Source organism: Sander lucioperca, chromosome 17 (genome assembly GCF_008315115.2).
Source record: "Sander lucioperca isolate FBNREF2018 chromosome 17, SLUC_FBN_1.2, whole genome shotgun sequence".
In the NCBI taxonomy this organism is placed as follows: Eukaryota; Metazoa; Chordata; class Actinopteri; order Perciformes; family Percidae; genus Sander; species Sander lucioperca.
In genome coordinates, this window is record NC_050189.1 from 9,527,489 (window position 1) to 9,548,671 (window position 21,183).

The 21,183-nt window shown below is 39.7% G+C and overlaps 2 protein-coding genes and 1 long non-coding RNA gene across 4 annotated transcripts in view; 1 reads left to right on the plus strand and 2 right to left on the minus strand.

Moving 5' to 3' along the window:
• Window positions 1-21,183, minus strand: part of LOC116053083 (mucin-2-like) — a 183,976-nt gene that overhangs the window by 51,601 nt on the left and 111,192 nt on the right. The gene's annotated exons all lie outside the window — the stretch shown is intronic.
• On the minus strand, window positions 16,175-19,684 carry LOC118493531. The gene is made up of 3 exons (XR_004895486.1): window positions 19,674-19,684; window positions 16,469-16,471; window positions 16,175-16,308 (listed from the first exon to the last, which is right to left on the minus strand). It is a non-coding gene; the product is annotated as an uncharacterized LOC118493531 (long non-coding RNA).
• Window positions 18,295-21,183, plus strand: part of LOC116053078 — a 65,740-nt gene continuing 62,851 nt past the window's right edge. Inside the window, exon 1 of the mRNA XM_035993669.1 lies at window positions 18,295-18,422. Coding sequence (XP_035849562.1) covers window positions 18,310-18,422 — 113 coding nt within the window. The 5' untranslated portion in view covers window positions 18,295-18,309. The remainder of the gene's footprint in view (window positions 18,423-21,183) is intronic.

Genomic DNA, 21,183 nt, shown 5'->3' on the forward strand with positions numbered 1-21,183 from the left:
TTTTTTTTTTGAAATGGTATTCAGTTATTCACTGAGAACCACTAGAGGTCAGTCAGGCAGTGAAGAAGTCAAGTTGTGCAATATGTGCCAGATATACAGAGAAATTGAAAATACATTTCTCTCTGACCCACGGTGCAATAAGGACACATACTACAAGTATAATATAAAAGATACGAAATATATACAAATAAGATAAAATGATAAGAAATATATAATATAAAAAAGTTAATATGTTCAAATAAGATAAAGAAAGATAAGTAATATATACAATTAGATAAGTAATATGTACAATACAGTAATACATTCTAAATAGTGCAAATGTAAGGCAAAACCAAACAGTACAGAAAACTAAAAGATATTGAAATGTGCAATATAATAGGAAGAGTTACTGAGTGTCTTCTTTTTATAAAGTGGCCAGTGCTGATCCTGATGGGGGGTGGGGGGTGGGGGTTCAGAGTCCAGAGTTCTTGGGGGCAGAGGGGAGGGGAGGGAGAGAGGGGGAGGACACCAATTAGGGTTACGTCGTCAGTACATGATCGACTTTGATTCCCCAAAAGACTTTGGAATAAACAAAGCTTTTTTTCTATTGCATGTTATAAAGTTTAAGATTTTCTGTCCATACATGGCGCACATTCTTTCTCATATACTGAATTATAAATATACTGGAACTATTTAATATGAACGTTTGTGCTCAGATTTTCCTTTTTACCCCCTTTTGTCGCTCTAATGATGGTGATATTGGTCACCTGGTCAGTCTGTTGGGCATCGCTTTTATTCAGTGAAATTGTTTCTGTGCAGATTATCAATCCTAAGGACATTGGCGATCCTCTGACCTTTAACATGCCGTCTTTATGTGCACCATTGTGGGTCGATGCACATCATGGCCATCACCAGCATACACCACTGTCCTCGTTCCCAGCTTCGAAACACATTAACTCCATCAAAGCAGTCATTTAATCGCATTTGCTTCCTGGAGCTATACAGCTCCGTACTTTGATTACTTCTTTTGTCTGTACGGTGTGTCTGCCATGTGCTACAGGCATCAAATAACAACATGGTACAAAATGTGTCTATTTGTAGTTGTATCAGTTTTTCATCTGTTTTTGGACAAAGACGATGGCTGTGGCCATGACATGTTTACTTAAAATTCACCCACATTCTCATGTTCCCAGGTCCTATAGTGTTGAGAATTTGACTGATAGGGAAAAACCTTGCTGAGAACATGAAACCCTTTGAAAGGTCTCCTTAATGTGTCATATTAGGAGGATATTGAGCTGGGGAACATAGGACCCGGGAGACAAACATACACTCCTTTCGTTCCAATCAAATTGCCACTAATAACTTGGGTGTTAAACAAAGTTACTGCCTCTTGCTGGCACGTTTATTTTAGAGAAATCACATCAGTTAAACTTAGGAGTAAGTGATATTTTGTGACCCTCTTTTTATAAGTACAACCTATTAGACACCCTCTCTCTCTCTCTCTCTCTCTCTCTCTCTCTCTCTCTGTCCCTCCCTGTCTCTATCTTTCCCTCTCCAGCTGCTTGCTCAGAGGGACTGTGTGTAGTGCTGCGCATTACTCCTGATTCTTCAGTCTCTCGCTGCTCAAATCCCCCTGAGCCACTAAAAATGGCTTTAAGCCCTCAGAAATGCGAAACGCTCGAGTTCAGGAACACCTGGTTTGCCTGAATTTTTGGAATACTGGACGATGGACGATTTACTGACTTAGTTATGCATTTCTGTATTTGCGTTAAACTTTTTATCCAGTGAGATTAAAATTGGGCGATCATTAACTACGTGAAATCGGATCCATTGTCTTAATTTCACACAACTGTGAGAGAATTATGGAATTGTTGCCTCTGGAATTACTTTTGGATTCTTTTTTTCTTTGTAAACATGGAAATAGTTCAAACAAAATATTAAGAGAAAGGCCCTCTTTTTCACTTTTTAACTTCTTAATTTTGGGGATTTATCTTTGGATTTTGGAAGTGTAACATGCTTCCCGACGGAAGAAATCAAACTCAAAACAGATGTGCACATGTGTGATTAAAGACATTAAGAAAGAGTGTTTTGTTTATGTTTGTGTGTGTGTTTGCGTGTATTTGTATGTGTATTTTTGGCCATGTTGGAGGAAAAGAAGGCCCGGGATTCTCTGCAACAGGGCTCAGCGGATGCAGGCCACCCAAAAGTGCCGAGGATCAACAGCAGCACCCGTAACTTGGCTGCGTGTAAAACCAACCACATCTCAAACAGCAACACCATCGAACCTGCACGCCGGTGAGGACAATAATTTGATTTTTTTTTAAACTACCTTGAAAGTTGAAAGTGTTATCTCAATCTGCTAAAACGATAACACGAAAGCAATGTAATGGATTTCATTTTTGCTTAAGGGTATAGTAAGTGATGTTAATCCAATACATTTTTTGTCAAAATCAGTGAACAGCTCCTTACGGTCACCTAGCTCTCTGTTTTCTGTGTGTGTAGAAAAAAAATCTGGTGCTAATACACAGCCCTGGTAGCCTGGAAATCCAAACCCAAATCCGAAAGATTAAGGGTCTGGCATTGAGTAATGAAAATGGCCCAACTAGAGGGGCGGCACCAAGCATGCATTTGAAAATCTCACTGCAATACACGGGGTGACGTATCCAGAGCCCCATACGCTTAGCTACCAGCGGAGCTAACTGGTAGATTAAACTGTCGTCATCTGTTTAGCTCGCCTCTGGCCCGCCTATATCAGATACACCGATGTGATTGGTGCAACTCGGCTACAAGGGCATAGTTAATGAGCATCATTACTCAATGCCGGAGTATTTTTTTTGGAAGTTGAGTTCAAATATCAACAATTTTTGCGCAGAATCACTTACTGCACCTTTAATTTGGCAAAACAATGCCATTGACAGGAAACATCTGTGCCAACCATGTACATTTGATAAATGTTGCTAATGTTGTCTTCTATCCACAGTGAATTTAAAGTGACCACATTCTTGTGTGGTCATGTGTGCTTATGGAGCAATTAGGAAGTGTGAAATAGTCATGTGGTATTAACCCTGGCTAGCCCTACTGACCCTACAGCTAAAACAAGAAGACAACTGTGTCTGTGAGTGTTATGTATGTATGTGTCGGCGCCTCATGTGTCTAAATCCTTAGGCTTTAAACAGTTTTCTTCAGCTATGCATATCACACATGCCGTCCAGGCCCAAAGTACCACCACACGTTACTCAGTTTCGGCTGACGGCAGAACATGACGGGAACAGGTTTCCAACGATTTACTTAAGAGGTTTAAGCTTTAGATTGAATTGATAAATCAAGGAGAGAGTTGGGACATGTAAACCAGTGTTACACCGTAAAGAAATAATTGCCAATACCTGTGGCGATAAGCGGTAATTGCAGGTGTGTTTTTGGATCTCACTTTCACTTGTTTTTCATTTCATCGTCTATAGTTACCCCCCATTTCTTTGTTTGTCCGGCCACAGTAACCGCTTACACGCAAATCTAGCAGAGACCGAAAAAAAAAGCATGCCGCTTCGCACGCACGTTAGCGCCGCCTACACCCTCTGACGGACCAATCACTGCTGGGTGATGGAAAACGTGTCACTGACAGTGCGCCGCTTGTGATTTTTTTTCCGGTAATGTCGCCACAGACGACCAGTAGGTAAAGCCACCTACACGTGATCCCCAGTAAAACCGCTCTGCGCTGGCTGTGCCATTCTTTCCCTCTGTGAAGAGCGTTGGAGACAACTAGGAGGAAGCGCTACCCCTGGTGTGACACACCGCTCGAAATTGCTGCCAACGCTCCGTCAAAGTTCAAGTTCAAGTTTATTTCAACTTTGACCTCATTGCCACTGACCCTTCAAAGCACAACCATTAAAGAGGTAGCCAGGAGGAATACATGACGTATACCTGCACTGTCACTATGCTCTGAGACCTACCTCGCTATTTCCCCTCTGATCTTGTGTAGACGGCTTAATACTGCCAATGCAAGAGCTTTCATCAGTGGACCATAGGCTCAATCACCATTGTGTTACCTCATTGGGCGATAGCTAGTGACTTAACAGGCATTTCTCTACATGAAAATCTTCTAGATTATTACTACCAATACTTTTGTATTTATACCTAAGTGACTTTTTGAATGCGGGACCTTTACTCTTAACAGCACTGTGGTATTACTACTTCAAGTAAAAGATCTGAGTACTTATTCCACTTCTGATAACATGTTTTGTACATTTTTCTGATCTGTTCTCCAAAGCACATTCAGTGGTTCGCCATCAATCAGAGAGCAGAGCAACACAGTGTCATTTTTCAGCCCGTCCTGAATTTAGAATAACGGTCTTTAAATGTGAGGTTGTGCAGGGATCCCAGATTTCAAACAGCACTATCATTCGTATGACTCTACTGGCCCGTTACTTTGAAAGAAAAGGAGTCATGTTTCTTAAACTCACAAAATACAAACAGAGAATATTTCTTTGCTCGTACAAAGTCTTGAACCGTTAATAAAAAAAAAAAAGCTTTTGGTTTGCCATGAATAGTCGAGACGCTGGAGAGGCGAATTATTACTGTGTGTGTGTGTGTGTGTGTGTGTGTGTGTGTGTGCGTGCGTGTGTGTGCGTGTGTGTGTGTGTGTGTGTGTTACCTTCCCATGCCTCGAGGCCATTAGGGGCCTTGGCTGGCTGGGTTTTGATGGGATGATAGTATAAAGGAAAGTAAACACCAGAAGACTCCCTACTGTGTGTGAGCGTTATGTGAGCTAAAGTGGAAAAAAGAGAAGAAAAGTAATAGAGAGAGAGTGATCGGGACAAGATTTAAGCAATAAACTGAGTTAAAGGTGGATAGAAGAAAAGAGTAATACTGGGTAATGATGTATGTAAGTATGTATTTATGTAAGGTGTGAAATAGCGTTGGTCTGAAGCAAGGCTTTGATCTGAGCTCTCTGTTGCTTTGGATTTAGACAGCTGGATTTAGGAGTGTTTATATATGTGAGAGAGTAAATCTGATTTACTTCCTTGTTCTCCTTGTCTCTATTTTCAGGTTTTATCACAGCTCTGTCATCCGATGCTTGTAGCACACTTCATAAAAAGCCTGATTTACAGCCACATATGGGGTTTTGAGATGTTTATATTCCTTGTTTTTTGCTCTGTTAAAGACTTATATTCATGTGACTGCCTGTCGTCCATATTTGAGCTTTACATTTAGGTCTCTGGCCATCACTCATCAACATCTCTGTCTCTCTGACACACACACACACACACACATTGGTGGCAAAGGTTGAAGTTATGAAGTCATTTTCAAACCAAAAAGCTAGTGAATAGCAAGTTAGCCTACAAGTCCTCCAAAATAAAAGACAAAATACATTGTTTTTACCAATAAGCGCTTTCTGATCTGATACATCTGGGGTCAAGGTTTGCTTAGGTTTAGGCATAAAAACAGCTTAGTTAGTGAATTATGAAAGAAACCAACAATAGTCAGGTTTCCAACCAAAAAATGTATGCACGTTTCCATCCATCCTACTGTTATGTAGTAGGGGTGGGAATAACCAGAGGGCGCACGATACGATATTATCATGATACTTATGTCACGATAGGATATTATCACGATACTTATGTCGCAATACAATATTATCACAATACTTATGTCACGATGCAATATTATCGCGATACTTATGCCACGATACGATATTATCACGATACTTACGTCCCGAGACAATATTATCATGATACTTATGTCACGATAATATATTATTGCAATTTTAAGCATATTGCGATATTCTACGATATATTGCAATTCATTCTCTTTTTTCCAACTTCAAATTATATCCCCAAAGCAAAACTTTGTCAACATCTGTTTTGTCTCTAGTCTGAAAAAGCAATTGATCTTATTGTTCTAGTACCGAATAGTTAAATTCCCATGTGCAAAATATATAATAATAGACCGATACTTGGCGTCCGTGTATCGATACAGTATTGCCACAGAAAATATTGTGATGCTATGCTGCATCAATTTTCCCCACCACCCCTGTTATGTAGGGGTGTATATAAAATAACATATTGATACACTTACTTGAGTATTGCGGTATTATGTTTTGTAATACACATGACACTGTGATGACACAGTCATGATACATGAACCCTAACCCTAACTCTAACTGGTTAGGGTTAGAGTTAGGGTTAGGGTTCATGTGTATATTATAGCAAATGCTAATTTTCAACTCCAGTCCCTGGTTGGGCTTTTAGGGTTAGGGTTAGGGTTAATTAAATTTACATACTTAACTATTAACTAAATAATGAAAGCTTCAACATTTGACTGACTTTTTTTTTTTTGTCACTTGGGAGAGCAGCAAAACAAGCAAAACATCAGACATGTTATCAGATGTGACGAACGTGTCCGTACAGTAGTTACAGACAGTGGTGAAAGAAGTATTCAGATCCTTTACTTTATTAAAAGTACTAATACCACACTGTAAAAATACTCTGTTACAAGTAAATGTCATGCATTAAAAATGTTACTTAAGTAAAAGTCTGTAAGTATCATCAGGAAAATGTACTTAAAGTATTAAAAGTAAAAGTACTCTGAAAGGCCTAAATATTGTTGGGTCGTTTAATTTATCATAAAACATATTATTTTAGAAACTACATGTGTTTTGTGTGCAAAAATCTGTAAAAAAAAATTGTAAAATAACTAGTAACTGAAGCTGTCAGATGAATGTGGTGGAGGAAAAAGTACAATATTTCTCTCTGAAATGTAGCGGAGTAGAAGTAGAAAGTGGCATGGAAAGAAAATAATCAAGTAAAGTACAAGTACCTCAAATTTGTACTTAAGTACAGTACTTAAGTAAATCGTAAATCTACTTAGTTACATTCCACCACTGGTTAAAGATCCAGCAGAGGTAATGGCATTCATTTGGAGGAAACGCTGTGGAAACTACAAGCTCCTTCGGTTTAAAAACTAACCTTGTACTGCGACCTCTGCAGCAACGCCATGCACACATTTAGCCTACAGTACACACTCCCCATATGACCAAACAGCTCGTAAATTTTTCAGATGGTCTCGGTTTGTCGCGTGTGTGCGGTGTGTGTGTGTGTGTGTGTGTGTGTGTGTGTGTGTGTGTGTGTGTGTGTGTGAGAAAGAGAAAACAGGTGGATTTAAAAGTGCTGCTGCTGCTTTTCCTCAATTTGTTCCTATTGCTGATCATGTATTCATCACTCTTTGTCTTTAAGGTACAAACACTACTGCCTTGTTTTGCAAGTGTCCTGTCCTCCCCCCCCCCCAGTGTTCTCTCCCACCTGTTGACCGTTAACACTTTAACACAACGTTCCACCCAATCCTCCTCCGGTCTCGCTGCTTTTACTGCTTCAAGTTTAGAATCACAGGCGATCCAGAGGAATGTTCTTGTCAAATATTTCTTTTTACTATGAGCAAAACGTCATGAGTTTTCATGATAAGCCTCTCAAAACATTTCATAACATGATGTCGTGGTAATGGGCCTTAAGTCATTAGGCTCTCGGACAGATTTTTCAAATATAACCCGAGGACAACACAAGGGTTAAATACAATTAAAAACATTGTGCAGTATGCAGGCGTAATTAAAGGAAAATCCACTTTAAAAAATGTTTAAATGTAGACGCTATAATCTCAGATATTTTAAGAGTTTGAGAGAAGAAACTAAAACAGCCACAGCATCATCTCACATGTGGTGTTTTGAAAATAAAGTCCCTTCAGTACAGATTTGTGCTATAAATCACACACTTGTGAACCGTTTGCGTTGTGCGTTTGAGCCGAGCGATCTCCTGACGATCGGGTCACTTTCTGTTGGACTCCATTAGCTCATCCAGTTGTGAAAAGAGTTTCTGGGTCGAGCAGCCAGCCCAGCCTCCGAATCAGGTCATTAAGTGTGATGACTGTGGACAAGACGTCTTCGTACCAAGCTGCAAGTCAGTGACATGACTTTTTAATTGCATGTGTGAGGAATAAAAGGGAGAAGAGAAGCCAAGACAAGACACAAAAATGAAGTACTTTTTTGTTTTTATTGTCCAAAATGCATCTTAAAATTAGAGTCTATTTGCACAGGTTTGAGAGAGACACTGTATTAACGCTTTTACAGTAAATGGATGATATTTATCTTATATAATATAAAATATAATAAATTTAAATTAAAAAAAAATGTCAACAGGCTCTTAACTCACAATTAGACATTGAACACTGGGTACTGGCTCCTTAATATGAAAAATAATGTTATATTATTAATAATAATATTTGTAAAATTGCTTGAACACACACTAAAGCAGGGACGTCTATTAAAAAGTTAAATTGGAGTGCTATCCTAATGTTCCTTGATCTTTATCTTATTAAATATAATATAAATCTTCAAGTGTTCCTCTCTCCTATCTCTGAATTTCCTTCTTTTGATTCAGTTTACTGTTCGAAAGTTTGTAATCAGCTGTTGTATTGATGTTTTTCCTTCAATAACAACTATTTGAACAGAGAATTTTTTTTTAAACGGTGCAATGTGGCTCTAAATATTGAGTTGTTGCTTCTTTCTTTGGGCAGATTGAAGAGGTTTAACCTGATTTGTCAGTCCATAGTATGTTCAGCTGATGTTTTTTATTATACTAACCCTAGACTAGTCTTGCATTGCCAGACCTTCCTCCACAGCGCTGCGGAGGAGGGTCTGGTGAGTCCACACAGCATTCCAGGATGAGAGAAAAACGTGCTCTGGTATATTGGCATTTCTTTAAACCAATAACGATTGTCTTGGGCGGCGCTAAGCACCGGACTGAGCCACGGTGCCTCTGCAAAATAGCCTCGGGAAGGAACTTGTTTTGGTGGAACGTGTGTGCATTCAAAAGTTGTTTTAATCGTGCAACAGAAACCTCAGATTGGACAAATAGCCTAGCTAGCTGTCTGGATTTACCCTGCAGAGACCTGAGGAGCAGCTAACCATAGTCCTCATAAATTCACCGGAGTTTAAAATTCCAAATAAAGAAAGAGGAAGGTGACGGACATCCGGCCGAAAAGAGTGAAATCCGGCGGAATTTCCGGCGGCAACGGAGCAATCCTGGAAGTGGAACGTCGTGGATATAGACTAACCTTCTGTTTGAAGAAGAGCTTTGCTAAATGTTAATTCCGGCTTGTTTTAGGCTGCATTATTGTGCACTTGACAATGAAACAGGAACCTGTTCCTATTTGAATCTGCACACATTATGATGCTAGGCTTCCAGTTTTTTTTACCAATGACTGCTGAATCCTTCTCTTCTTATTCAACTGTTGCTCAGAGGGATCTTTGTCTCTTTCAGTTGTCAGTCTGGTTGAACCATTGTACAGCGTTTTGTTCTCCATGTACACTACAAAACAAAATAACAACTATTTGTAAAGAGGACTTTCTACAACTTAAAAGCCTCAAAAACCATCAAACATATAGAGTAGTCCTCTCAGACATCAGACTGGGCACCGTCAAGCTCCATGACAGGAGATTCCAAACTTTTCAGCAGGAGTGTTGATATTTTTAGTCTCCTAAAATAGTAAAAGTCTTGAAGCTAGCTCCCCATATCAGTTGATACGGTGTCAAATATTGTGTGTCTGAGACAGAATAACACATACCCTCAATGGTGATGAAAACTCTCCTCAGCTGTAAATGAAGCCGAGGTGTGATGATGTAATTGGAACTAGACCCCCCACACACACATATTCATGCCACGCTACATGATGCAGTATCACTGTCATTTTCAGCTGTCCGTCTCATTCGAGCTCCCTGTGAGGTCAGAGAGAAAATATTTCTGAGACTTTACATGAGAGGATTCAGACTGATGGTCTGGCGATTTTCATGTAGTCACGTATACCTACTTGTGTGACGTGCAGTGTTTCTATCATTACCCAAGTGGCATTTTAAGGAATGTTCAAGCTAAAATCTACCTTTTGAGTAGAGAAATGTTAAGGCGAGCATCTACTGTGAGGTATAGAAAGTGGTGGAATGTAGTACTGTGCTGTAGTACAAATGTTGTACTTTACTTGAGTCTTTTCTATTCATGCCACTTTCTACTTCACTTACTTTACTCCACTACTTTTGTCTGACAGCTTTAGTTACTTTTACAAATTAAGATGTTCACACACAAAACATATGAAGTGCATATTCTTCTACAATAGACCTTTTTCACGGCAGACATGTTGACATGTCATAGCATTGCTTTTCCTACTATGACAAGTCAAAATGTCTGCTGTGAAAAAGGTCCATATGCTTAGTTATTAATAACACTACCCACCTTTTTCTACAAGTACAGCTTAAAACGATTAACCAATTCATTGATTGACATAAAATGAGTTGGAAACCATTTTGATGGTCAAAGTCAAGTAAGTGTGAAAACATTTCCTGGTTCCAGATTTGCTGCTTTTCCTTTTAATAATGTTAATGTATCAGTAATAATGTTGAGGTTTGGACTCTTGGTTGGACCATAAAAACATTGTGAAGGTATAGGATTGGGCAACGAGAACCGGTTCCAACTTGGAATCGCTTCAAAAGTTACGATTCCAATGGAATCGTTTCTTCATTGGAATCGTTTCAAATCGTTTCGAATTCGATCATCGGTTCCAAATTTAACGCGCAAGTTTTGGTTTCCGTAGCGTCCACCATACTTCCAGGCAATTGTTGTGTTGCAGCCGCAGAGCACAGTAAGCGGCGCTCTAAAGTGTGGCTTTATTTTATGATGAAAAAGCCCGGTAGAACTGTAAATCACCATTGAATCAAAATAGAATCTTCCTCTTATCTGTGAAATAAGCATATAACCCTCAAAGAATTGGAATCGATAAGAACTGGAATCGAAAGGAAGAATCGGAATTGGAATCAGAATTGTTAATATCAAAACAATGCCCAACCCTATGAAGGTGTCACTTTGGGCTCTGGGTGTTGGCAACGCCATTTCTCACTTCAGCAATTTCAACCAAACCAAACCATCAATCGATTAATAGAGAAAATAATCAGCAGATTAATGCATAAAGAAAATAATCATTAGTTAATAGTTTAAAATGAGCTCCAGCTCAACCAACTACAATAGTAAAGTTCTGCTTTTACATTAATGCATGAGTAATACATATCTAATGATAGAATACATAATAGTATAACAGTCACAGGAGGCATCTTATACTTTTAATACTTTCATTTTCCTGATTATACTTACATTGTTTTACTGAAGGAACATTTTCAATGCAGGACTTGTAACAAAGTATTTTTACGGTGTGGTATTAGTACTTTTACTTAAAAGGGTCTGAATACTTCCTCCACCACTGGGTATGGATTCACAGAAGTTGCAATGATTCCAATGGCGACTAGCATGAGACTTAAAAGAAAAAACATTCAACATCTGAAGTTTTGACTTGTTGAAATCCTTGATTAACAAAAAACAAATAAGACCGAGCCAGGGAGAGCTTGTCGAGCTTTCACAAGACTTCAAAAAAAAGTTAAAAAATGTTTAACTTAAAAACAGTGCAATGTAATTTTCACCAACACATCACATGCACGTTCTGGAGGGCACTCCATTAACGTAGGCTGCATAAAATGATGACATGTCGATGTCACCACTATAAATATCTCACAGAGTCCTTGACACACACACACACACACACACACACACACACACACACACACACACACACACACACACACACACACACACACACACACACACACACACACACACACACATGTCCAGGCTTTGTGGTGCTGAGTGACTGCAACTCTCTATTTGAGCCGGCGGTGATTTATTTTCATCAGCGCTTATTAGACCCTCTGATAACTGCTCCTCAGAGGATGGCAACAGCTCTCAGTATCACACACACACACACACACACACACACACACACACACACACACACACACACACACACACACACACACACACACACACACACACACACACACACACACACACACAATGTTTTTGGAATAATATTCCTGCTACTTTAATGTGTAATTTTCCTGCTGTAGATGTTTAAGGTTGTGCTCATGTTAACACCTTTATGTACTGTTGGGTAGTTTAATCTATACAGCAATGCATCATATTCTTTTTGATCATCATATGTTTGTAGCGTCACTGTCCTGTAAGAACCATGTATCTCTAAAAAGTTTTAAAATTTTTCACGGTGTCAGAAAAACAGCCCTGTTTTCAGCTTCGTGACGATGCATTTTCCAGCTGATCCAAGAGGCTTTTTAAAGACTTTATTTAGCTTAAGGAGGAGGAGATATTTCTCAACACATAAAGGAACACTTCATCCTTCAGTTTATCACAAACATTCAACATCATCAACATCAACACATCTGGAGATACATGGTTTTCACTGGACAGGGAGGGGATGAAAAACTGTCATCTGAAAAGTAACTAAAGCTGTCAGACAAACCTCTGACATGTAGTACAAACAAAATATAAAGTTCCATCCAAGGGAAATACTCAAGTAAAGTTCAAATACCTAGAATTTGTACTTAAGTACAGTACTTGAATAAATGCACTTACATCCCACCATTCGTATTTGAGTTATGCTTTTTTTTTTATTAACATTAAATAACACAATATAATATGCAGGGAGACGCTTATATATTACCTCTACCTAAATAATAAAAAATAATATTCATGAAAGTCAGAAAGACTACGGAAGAGGATTAGGGCCACTGGTGAAAAATCTATTTGAGTTCTGACTTAATTCTCAGAAATCTGACTTTAAACTCAGAACTCAGAACTCAAATACATTTTTCACCAGTGGCCCTAATCCTCTTCCGTAGAAAGACAAACATAAAACCAAAGTTTACATTTTCTATAGAACTTTAACCAGATTAAGCCCTCGCCGTCCTCCCTCCCCTCTCCCCCTTCAAATCATCCGTCAAAAATATCAAAGTGCATTAAACCGCCAACACTGTGGAGAGATTTATGACCCGGACATGTGCAGCAGCAGGGTTTGTCCGGTGTGTGTTTCCCTGTGCACTCCCTGTCCCCGCTGAGTGATGGTTTAAACCCATCTGTCTGTCACTGGGGCGTGTCGTAGGGGGGGCATCGGGACTCCCAGGAGCCGCTGACTTAACCACACAACCTGGAAGCTGCGAGGCTGGAAGGGAGGGCATGTTTGGGTGAGGGTGGCCGGCTAATAGGGGCGATAATTAGGGTTTTAACTGTCCCACGGCACGTAATAAAATCTGCAGTGTCTATAAATAGATACGCTTAATCGTCAACAAAGGGAAAGCAAGCTTGGTCACCCAAGCACGGGAAAAACTAATTAGAAAGAGAAAGCCATGGCGCCCGAGGTTTACTCCTCGGCGCAGCGGGCCAGGGTTCAATTCCAACCTGCGGCCCTTTGCTGCATGTCATTCCCCCCTCTCTCCCCTTTCATTTCTTCAGCTGTCCTGTCAATAAAGGCCTAAAAATGCCCCAAAAATTATCTTAGAAAAAGAAAGCCAGACAGGTTGAGCCACATGGGAATGTCAAACTAACATTTGTGTTGCTCAGTAGCATGCCAAACTCTTTTGAAAGAAGATACAACATATACTTCCTCCCACAAGTGAAAAGTTGAATTCATGATCAACAAAACACACTGTTGCTTAATTATATATATATATATATATATATATAATATATATAATTCAGAGGTTTTGCTGCTACAGCCTGACTCAGTGGTGACCACACTGGTGAAATGTAACTACCTTTACTCAAGTAATGTACACATTTGAGGTATTTGTACTTTGAGTAAGATACACAGTAATCAGTTTAAATCAAGCTCCAGCTCCACTTTTGCCAGATACAACAGTAAAGTGATGCTTAATAATCTACATTTTTCCAGTTATGGGCCATTCTGCATAATAAGTACTTTTGCTTTTGTTACTTTAAGTGTGTTTTTAGGCTACTACTTTTGTACTTTTACTTAGGTAACATTTTGAATACAGGACTCTAAATACTTCTTCCACCACTGGGTGACCATGTAGAGGCTAATGTTAGCAAGCTTTAGATGTTGCTGTATAATGGACGTTATGAGTCAGATCACTGACTTCATGACTCTTCTCTATTTGTGCTATGTTACACTAATTGTGTCATTCAGGTCAGTGCCCAACATAACCTCATAACCTTTCCAGGCAGAGGAGTAGTTCAACTCTGCGTCCCCATAAATGACGGGAGATGTAACAGCTGTATTATAACACAGTGCTGCCTCATTCTGCCTAAGTCATGAAGGAAGTAAACACCTAACATATTCTGTCTGTGATGCAGAATTTGGGTTAAGCGCCTGTGTTTACGGCGCCCACAGTTATCTTTGTTTATATTGAAGGCTCAGCCTCCAGCATGAGTTTAAATACTCCTTCAGGAAGACAGGAACTTCAGAGAGTTGGGTATGACACTGCACGATAACACATTGTGGTTAAACTGTACCGTCTACCTTAAAGGCGCTGTAGGTAGGACTGTGAAAATCCAGGACTTAGCCAAAGAATTTGTACATCGACAACTTCTCAGTCCCTCCCCCCTTTCTGCTAAAGCCCAAAACGGTCTCCTAAGCCCCTCCCCCCACAAGGGAGAATGAATGCGTGTGCATGAGCAGTGATTGACACGAAGTTAGACCCCCCCCCCCCCGGCCCTGATTGGTGCATCTGAACAGGGAGCGGTGGATTTTTGCAAATCGCATTACAGGCTGTAGGTGGTGCCAGAGGAGCCAGACTTTTTTTTTTTTAATTACCAGCTTCATGTAGTTCTACTGGAACATCGGGTCAGTTTCAGCAAATATGACAGAAAGTTAGTTTTATAAGACTTACCCACTGCATCTTTAATCTCTCCTCAATTGAGAGTCCATTAAATGCTTCATGACATGCAGCAAAGGGCCGCAGGTCAGAACTGAACCTGCGGTCACTGCGTGGAGGACTGAGCCTCTGTGTATGGGCACGTGCTCTACCAGGTGAGCTACCCAGGCGCCTAGTAAAATAATATGTTTAATATCACAGAATACATGTGCAAATATCCCATGGCGTTCATAAATTTCACATCTGTGGGCACAAACATGTTTTGCAAAGCATCTTCAAATCAGCATTTTGAATGAAAACAACAAGTGTACTGCTCAGTACAGTACAACCGGTGTGGTGATGCTCAGCAACTTCGGTAATCTTCCCTGCCCAAATTTTCAGTTTTGCTATGCTGAGGAAATAGGAGCCATGTTTTTTTGTGGAAAGATCCCGCCGTTGAAGACAGATACTAATATGAGATTTCACATTCTCCGTCAATCTTGGCAGCGGCCGTTGTCCGTCGTCACTGATCTGGGGTCAGGTTACCTCCAGCCAGAGTTGTTGAGATCATTAGAGTGGATCTGACCTTGTGTTATTGGGTGGGGGAGGTAGATGCTGCACATTCATGTTCAGATGAATGCATGCAAGTGTGTGTGTGTGTGTGTGTGTGTGTGTGTGTGTGTGTGTGTGTGTGTGTGTGTGTGTGTGTGTGTGTGTGTGTGTGTGAGACATGGATAATCATTGTTCATCATTAGCATCCGAGCTAAACATCCTGGGTATCTGCTACAATGTGAGATAAAAAAATAAATAAAAAATGTCAGCACCTCACTGAAGCTAAATGCAGTTTGCACTGATGAAACTATTTAAACCCAGATTGTCTTGCTAGGATCTCAATAGCTTAGCATTTTCAGTGATGGAATCTAACTAAGAACGGAGGTGGAGCGCTGCCAGTCAGCTGTTGTGTCGTGGTCAGGTGTTAAGCCCTGTGGTCCGGGGGAGGGGATAAAGGGGATATATTATTAATTTGCTGCAATCCCCAACAGAGAATGATCCTTTAATGAAAATATTCATCATCACCTTTTGATAAACTGTTGATTCAACAGTCTGTAAAGTCAATAGCTGTTTATTATCAAGGACTTAAGGCTCATACTATATGCAGGCTCTAAATATGGCACGTGTCTGGTTGTGTGTTGCTTTTTAATTGCAGGTGGAGGTTTTATTGCCTTTTTCTTAAAGGAGAAATATGCTCATTTTCAGGTTCATATTAGCATTTTGGGTTTCTACATGATTTCATGTAAAAACAAAACTGTATTTTTCTCATACTGTCTGTCTAAATATACTTGTATGTATTCACCCTTTGTCTGAAATGCCTTGTTTTAGCGCCAGTCTCTTTAATTAAGCCCAGCCTCCCAGAAAGCCCAGTCTGCTCTGATTGGCTTGTGAGAAAAATATGGCGCACCTTAGGTATTTCTCAAGCTGTAGGTGGAAATACTCAGATGGAGGTTTGTATATTCTAATGAGCCTGCATGTGACATCGAAAGAGGAGCCAAATCTGAATGGCTTGTTGAATCCCATAATGTTTTCTAATCTTGGCAGCCCACAAAAAATGACTGGGTTGTCTTATTTCACAGTTTGAGGGTTGGTAGGCAATCCAGATACCCCAATTTATGTGCACAAGCACTGAAAAAGTTTATGTTCCCTTTAAAGGCCCGGACACACCGAGCCGATAATCAGCTGTTGGACAGTCTGGCGAGGTCGGTGACTTGAGTCTGTTCAGTGTGTTCCGTGCCGTCGTCCGTCCGAGGGGCCGTCGTCCTTCATTTTGGCTGATTTGACATGTATAATTGGCGGGGCGGGCACTGCCGGCAGTCGGACTCAAATGACCCATCTGATTGGTAGAGTGCTAACCCGGAAATGGGGAGCGGGATGAGTGTGACTAGAGTCTCTCAAAATCTAACGAAAATCTTTTAAACTGACCTTTGTTGATCTGAAATGAAGACAGATTCAGCAACTGCATGGCCTATTTCTCGCTTAAAATGTTTTCAGAAACACGTTTCGGTGAACTATTTTAGTACAATTTGAGATCGTATTCTGAACAAGCCGCTGTCTGTCTTTGAATTTCCAGAGAAACAAGACCCACGTGACGCGTTCGTCCAATCAGCTGCCGGTTTTCATTTTTGGGCGACAATACAGATTAGCGCCGCCTGCTGTTATGGAGACGTATTACGTCGCTTTGGTGTGTTCCGAGGCACTTCTTTGACCAATTTGGGGAGACTGATCAGCCCGACTGCCTTTTCTGCCGATGTTTGGCCGTCTGGTCGGTGTGTCCGGGCCTTAAGGCTTATGTAACTCTATCTAGTCTGTCGTGTCAATATCAATATTTTTCTCAATAAGGTCTTTAAAAGGGTAAATGCTATTTAAAGCTTCGGAATGTGCATCACAATAAACTTTACTTATATAGTTATATACTTAATAGCAACTTCCTCAACTTTCCTCCCCTTACTTCATAAGTGTATCTAATGTGGGTGGAAAGTGGAGTGATAACATATATGTGTCAATATGTGTCAGTATGTGTTGTGAATATTCAGAGATGTTTATGATGAAAAAAAGGTCAACGAAACATAATCACCACCCATACAATATTTTAAATATCATTAGGGACCCAAATTATAATTTAACAGAATGTCTGTGAAAATAGCGCCACTGTGTGGCAGAATAATGATTACACACCTTTCTATTTAATGAGGAAATGAAATAAGATACAGCAACACATTACAGTGTAGGCTGCTGAAGGAAACATTAACTAATTAGATTGCTTTGTTTCTGAGGCCTTGATTTCCAAGTATTATTATAATATTATTATATTTTATATATTAAAAGTAGCCTATTACATAACACTGTGACACCCAACTATGTGGACAAGAAGATAACAATGATGAGGTTAAGGGTTAAAAACATGACTGTTAAGACAAATATACTCATACAAACCTAAATCATATAAACTGATGCGACATCACAATATTCACAGGAATAACCAATTCCGGTCATTTTCTTCAAAATAAAAGTGCCTAAATGCACAACATTGAAATGCCACATTTTAAATAATTCTATGTAGAAAAAAGGCTGCAACTATTGATTATTATTGATTAATCTAAAAAAAAACCTCAACTATTGAGTTAATCGTTTAATTAAAATATGCCTAACAAAATTTCTGAAAACTAAAGGTTAAATCATAAATTGATTTATTTGAATAGTCACTGTTTACAATCTGTTTTATCGAATTTAATGAGAACTAACTGATCATTTCAGCTTTGGTTTAATTAACCCTTATTTTTTTTCTAATTCTCAAATGCAAATTAAAATGCAAAATAATTGGTGTTTATTTATTTATTTATGTATTTATTTATTCAAATACCTATTGATTAATTTAGGGATGACAGGTTGTAATCATGCCCCCACATACAGCGCTCAGCCCTCAGTCTTATTAAAATACATCCATGGTTGCCATCCCAATCTTAGATTCTCTTTAAACGTTCGCGATTTTACTCTGAAGGTTCGACACTAAAACCGGAAGTCTTCTAAATATGTTGAGTACAATCTCATCTGAGATTACCAGCCTGTTCCTCTTAATACATCCATGGCCTGTTCACGAGGACGAGTTTGAACACATCAAAGATGAGAGATATATACAAATAACGTAAGGTATGCAGCAACAACGTTGTTATAAAAACTCGCAGCGAATCACTGCGTATTTATCATCGCTGTACGTAGCGTTTGTTAACCGAAAACGGTGTTTAGTGTTGTTTATAACCGGGCCTCGTTAGCGCTTGCTAGCAGGAGCAAGCGAGACTGGTTTAGCTATTTCAGCGTTCTATGGCTTGCTAACAGTTCGTGTAACAGCTCGTGTTTAATGCTTGAAACTAAACACAGCCGTTTGACAACATTTTGAAGGTATTGCGACGTGGTTTGTTTTATAATTTAACGGTCATAACGGTTGGGCTCAGGCCCGTAGTTAGTACAGAACATTAACGTATACAGTAAATCGTAATGTCCGAATGGTTATAAGTGTTTGTGTTGATGTGAGGGGGATGAAAAAAGGTTAGGACTTAACACCTAAAATTAGTTTTTTTTTTCTCTTGTTCCTGGTTGAAGTTAATGAAAAAGATAAAGAGAGATAGTTTTTCCTTGGTTAAAGTCAGTAACGTTTCTTAAAGTCGTAACGTTATATATTTGAAGACGTGTATAACAGGTTATGTTACTTATTTAATAATGGGAGCAATAGGGATATCTAAGAGAGTGGACGCATTGCCATGGGTTATTTAATACATTACGTTACTCGCAGTATGCCTGCAATAAATAGTACTTTTCCGAAGTTTTTATTCAGACTGTAAAGGCTGATTTATGGTTGTATGAAGGATCTGCGAGCCTACGCCGTAGCGTACGTCAGTGGCCTACTGTTGTGAGGATTTAAGCTTGATTTATGGTTCTGCGCAGGCTCCACGCAAAGTTTTTGCCGTAGCCTACGTAATGCTGTGTGTCCATTGTCAATATATATAATGGACCAACAGATCCCGTTGCTCTGGACGGAGACCAGTGACGGATATTAGAAGCACTTTTCCGGTGATGGCTGAGCTCCAACTGAGCTTGCAGTAAATGACGTGAGCAACCTGTCTGAAAGTTGTAAGTCTTCTGGTAGCTGTGCCAAGAGAAATCTCAATCATTCCCAATCTTGCAGAGACGGAGAGAGTAGGTATATGTAAGGAGCTAACATAGGCACAGGCTATTTATTGCTAACTAAAATGCTAGTTAACATTAGTAATTACACTTAAACAGCTAATGTGAGACAAAACTGCCTGCGCGCTTCTCCTGTACTATACGGTAATTCCTCTACTGTGCGACAGTAAGTCGCGTGGTTATGACACAATCGTTAGCCTATTTTTACAAAAACGTCTAAGCTACAGAGCCATAACGTGAGGTACAAGGTAATGGAGCCTTTTATACATTGTCGTGTTTCTCTAGAAATAAACAATGGACAAATAAAGTTTTTAAATGTTTCAGATGTAAAGTTATTCGCTGTCAGAGTGACGCCAAAATGAATGGCAGTCAATGGAATGCTAATGGGAGGTGATGGCTTGGTAGCATCAAAATGCTACCAATGGCGCCATAGGAGCTACGCGGTCCGAGGAGAAGCTTACTTCTTAGCTTAGAAGAATGTGATGCAACAAAGCCCAGCCAAGCGGACCAATCACAGTTGTTGCTTCGCCGCAACCTGTAGTTACATTTCTGGGGAGGTGCACGTCAGGCTATGGCGTAGGGTCGTAGCTACGTACGTACCTTAGGCGTAGATTCAATGCAGAACCATAAATTGAGCATAAAGCTATGTTACTACGCGTGCAAGACACTGTTGCACGGGCATCCATAGCAAACTACATCATGCACCGAGACTTACGTGCTCAAAGCATATTGTTACTATAATTTCCGAAACGCCAGGGGGCATACAAACAAAATGAAATCCAGGAAGTCCAGTTTGAGTAACAGATACTACAACAGAATTATACAACAGAATTGTATACAGAATTATACAACTTAAGAATGTTGTCACAGCAGGAACTTTTCATGATGATCGCATGTTAAACAGTAGAAATACAGCATTCATATTTCAAAGTAATCTACCAGTATGGTGCATTTGCACATGTACCGCAGCGCTTTGCTGAATGACATTGTGTTGTGGTTTGTCAAATGTGAGCCAGAAGCAACTTTTTTTTTGTTGGACAATCTTGCGTTTTTTAACCTTAGCTCTACATTAGCACCAAAACTGCATCGCCAGCTGCATTTTTCTCACAAAGCTGAAGTCAGTGTGAACGTTGCCTTCATCTAGGCCTGGCTACTGTTTTATTTTTTTCCACAGTGACTATGAACTTGCTACTGTCATGGTTAGATGTAAGTAAATAGGGTGAAGTTGGTGGGTCCCAGGGAAACTGAGTGGGTCACCAGATACAATGTGTGCATTTGACAAATTGTAGTGTTAAACTTGTGATTGGTGTTATATGGTTATAGTTATGGATATGTTCAACCAGTGGCCACGTGAGTTTATTTACCAATACTGAGTTTGTTCTTTATCAATACTTTGTCAGAAATATCAGAATATTGTGAAAAATGTAGGTCACTGCTTTCAAAAGCCCAAAATGACAGGCCCTTCAGCTGTCACAGAGTCACCTTCGACTTCACATTAAAGCTGTATTGTCATTAATATGAGTATCTGCAAGAAACGGTCCATCTGCAACACGGTTGGTGCATTAGCCATGCTGTTAGCATGGTGGCTAACCACCCTAGCCGAGCGAGCAGACTGTGCTTGTGTAAAACGTCACCGTTTTACACAAGCAAGAGACTGCGGACAGAGCAGATTAAGTTATCGCTTTTCTCTGTGTTTATATGTTTATGCTTGTTGAAGAGGTGTA